This window comes from Orycteropus afer, unplaced genomic scaffold, assembly GCF_000298275.1.
Source record: "Orycteropus afer afer isolate SDZICR_OR568_19922 unplaced genomic scaffold, OryAfe1.0 scaffold00038, whole genome shotgun sequence".
NCBI lineage: Eukaryota > Metazoa > Chordata > Mammalia > Tubulidentata > Orycteropodidae > Orycteropus > Orycteropus afer.
The window spans coordinates 8,337,317-8,340,799 of NW_006921625.1; the positions used below are offsets into that span (position 1 = coordinate 8,337,317).

Genomic DNA, 3,483 nt, shown 5'->3' on the forward strand with positions numbered 1-3,483 from the left:
CAGTCTGCTAACACTGCAGCCTGCTAACACCATGTAAGACAGGTCCTTTCATTCATTACCAATCTGCTGGCAAAATAAAAGGAGCTCCTTGTTTCATGATTGAGATTGAACCTCTTTTCATTTATTTCTTGGTCATTTGTGGATTTCTTTTGTGAATTTCCTACTTGTCGTCTTTATCCATTTTTCTTACTTTTTAATTCTTTTATCTATTTAAAAACACCAGTATCTGCTGGTACTCTTAATACCCTTGATTGCTCTAGAAGGCTGTGCTCCAGTAAGAATTTCCATGGAAGACATTTTAGTTTTAGAAAGCATGGTAAAGGTCCATTATCTAAACACAAAAATAAACGGAATGAGGAGGTAAAGGTGGTGGGTGGGAGACGAAGGGCGAATTCCTGAGAAATTCCAGGCATGTGGTCTCAGGGGAATCACAGAAAATGAGAGCTGGACCACATGATCCTGCGGCTGCTTTTAGCTCTGACACCCTTTCCCACGGGGTAGGCCACTTGGGTAGACTCTGCCACAGCTCAGCATCTGACATTAAATGTAAATTAATTACATTTAATCACATGTAAAGCCATTTTTCCTTTCTTCCAACCTATCTCCCCGAACTTCCCACTCTTCGTTTTATCCTTACCTGTTTTTCCTTCTTCCTTTACGTAAAATATACTGATAGCACTAGGAGAAGACTGTATATTTGAAAGGCTGGTGTTCTAATCTAGCTGTTACTCCAAACAGTCTTCTGAAACAGCTTGGGAGCCAGGCCTCACATTGTCATGATTATTCTCTTTATCCACAGGCAGCCTCTGAACAGCTTTTTTATAATACTTTTAAAATGTTTTTAAACATTCACATTTTTCTGTTTGACAAGTTGAAAATTTTACGGGTACCTTTTTATCTCAAGTGATAGCTTGACAGCCAATCTATTTTTCTGAAATGAATATCCCGGGGAAAAAAAGTAAAACCCATACATGACATAGCAGAATAAGTTATAAATAAGACTATGACAATACTGCAGCATAAAAATTTGGTTCGTTCCATTTTATTCAGATTTGCTTTATCATACATAATCAGAACATCATATGCATACGTTGACAAAAATATTAACAAACACACGACCTTTTGGAAATACATCTTGCGTTCAACTGACTGTGAAAGAGTAACATGGCCAAATAAACATTTGACTGCAATTTACATTTTTAAGAGCTATTTTTCTAGATTATGGAATTAATACATGTGTATTAAATATTTGCAAAACTGTAGAACCACCACCCAGAATCAACTATTATTTACCTTCTGGATTAAGTTCATTTGTGTCTTCTTCTGATCTTTACATAATTGGAATACTACAAATTGTCTAAAATTTTTCTCTTGATAGACTATAAACATTGTTTCACATCTGAAATTGACCTTTAAAGTCTATTGAAGTTAACAGGATTCTCACACGCTCCCTCCTCACTCAGATCCCTTGCTCCATATTACTCTCCGTTCTGGTCTGTATTTGGGTAACAAGATAATGAGGCTTTCCGGAGCCTTGCCAGACAACAGAGCTTACCTTTCGGCCATCTTTAAGAACCCTGTCCAGACTCTCTTCATCCACTCTGCTGGCATAGTCATAAAAACTGTGTTTTGTTAAAGGGAAAAATACATTAGATTGAATTAAAATCGCGTAGTATTGTGACACAGACGTGCTTAGCAACTTGTGTAAAAAAACCAAACTCATTGCCATTGAGTTGATCCTGACTCACAGTGAACCCCATTGGGCTTCCAAGGCTGTAAACCTCTACAGAAGCAGACCGCCTCATCTTTCTCCTGTGGAGTGGCTGGTAGGTTTGAATCACTGCCCTTCTGGTTATCAGGCAGATGCCTTAAGTACCACACCACCAGAGCCCCTTGAAAAGTTGGTGGCAGCAATCAACTGCTTGCCTTCAGGAGGTATATAGAGAGACTCATCTATATGTTTTACCAAAAGGATGTATCTTGTGTGCCACAGAAGGCTCAAGAGATGCTACCTTCAAAGGCTGTTACTTCCACGTGTGGGAGATGCCAATATCAAAAGCTCTGGATTCAAATGATTGTGACAGCTTTGGTTTCTAAGTATCAATTACCAACAAAATAAAAAAGAATGCAGCAGCCCCTTTTCTGAGCAAAGAGGAAGGGAAATGATCATTTATCGAATGCCAAATATCTAGAGGATGCTCAACCACTTGCTTTCTCATGTTCCTTCATTTCATTCTGGCCTCTGTGCTGGGAGGGAAGTGTTGGTTAAGCCCAGCAATTCAACAGGTTTGATTCCCATTTTTGTAGGTCAAGATATGGAGGCTAAGCGACTTGCGCCAAATCATAGCTGGTAGACAGAAGAGCTGGGATTGGAACTCAGGTTTGGCTAACTCAGTACCTACTATCCTTACCTCTAAAACTGACCAATCTGCCTGGGGTCCTATGGTGAGCAAGCCAGAGGTTAAAAAAATAGAGGCCTTCCCTATCACTGGTCATGGGTTTAGGAACACCACTCCTGCCCCGTTCCTTCACCATGGAAGCGCAGGCCTTATGGGGCAGGAAGGAGTTCAAGGTGCAGTGGAGAGAGTACCGACTCTGGACTCAGGAGCCCCCCATTCCAACCCCAGTTCTGCCTCTCACCATATGATCCTTGGCAAGGCACTTGACCTATCTCGCCTCTACTTCTTTTATTTTTTTTTGAAAAATGAGGACTTTGGAGTGAACAGGCGATTTCTAAGTTCTCTTTCCAAGTTCTAAGAATTATGAGTCTCTGATTTAAACTTAGGGAAACCCTTGTTCTGATACTACTTTGCTGACAGTGTTTTGAGGAATGCCTCAGCAGGGTGAGGCAGGGTATGCCCAGGGAACCTTCAGACAGCCAGGGCCTAACTGGACATGACCACAGCCCAGGCAGAGGCAATGTGTGGACCAGAGAGCTTGGTTTGTTTGCTCTGAGGTTCTCTTATGTCCCTGCCCCTCCTTCAGTTCCCTTCAGGCTTCACTGTGTGATGATCATCCTCTGGAATCATCAATGGGTATGTGTGTGTTGGCAGGGAGGGGATTAGGTTCATAGGCAGCCATCTTGTGTGATGACAACTCTCTGGAATCATCAGTGGGGTTGGGGGTGCGTAGGGGGAGGGGTGGATGAGCTGGCTGGGTGTCTGGGCCAGCTGTGAGTGGAGAGTGGGCAGGGTGAAAGCTGCAGGAAACACACAGCAGGAACGGTCAGACAGCAGATACAGCAAGTGCTCAGGAAGAGGTGCTGGTGAAGAGCGTGTAACTACCAGTGTGGGGACTACTGGAAGGGCAATATTAGCCTAACTTCTGGGCAGGTGGTAGAACTTGGGCCTCAGGGAACCTGAAGGAGCAGAGTTAAATCACGGCACCAGCCACCAGGCGGGAGGGTTGGGCCTGAGACGGAAGCAGAGGCCTGGGTGGTGGTTTGAGGAGCTGAGTCTGGTGAGTGGGAGATACTGGCCCTTT

General features: G+C 43.2%; 1 protein-coding gene across 1 annotated transcript in view; it reads right to left on the bottom strand.

The window, feature by feature from the left end:
• The window catches only part of ABRAXAS2 (abraxas 2, BRISC complex subunit), a 25,068-nt gene that overhangs the window by 11,575 nt on the left and 10,010 nt on the right, over positions 1-3,483 (bottom strand). The window contains exon 4 of the mRNA XM_007936807.2: positions 1,556-1,622. Within this exon, the coding sequence (XP_007934998.1) occupies positions 1,556-1,622 (67 nt within the window). The remainder of the gene's footprint in view (positions 1-1,555; positions 1,623-3,483) is intronic.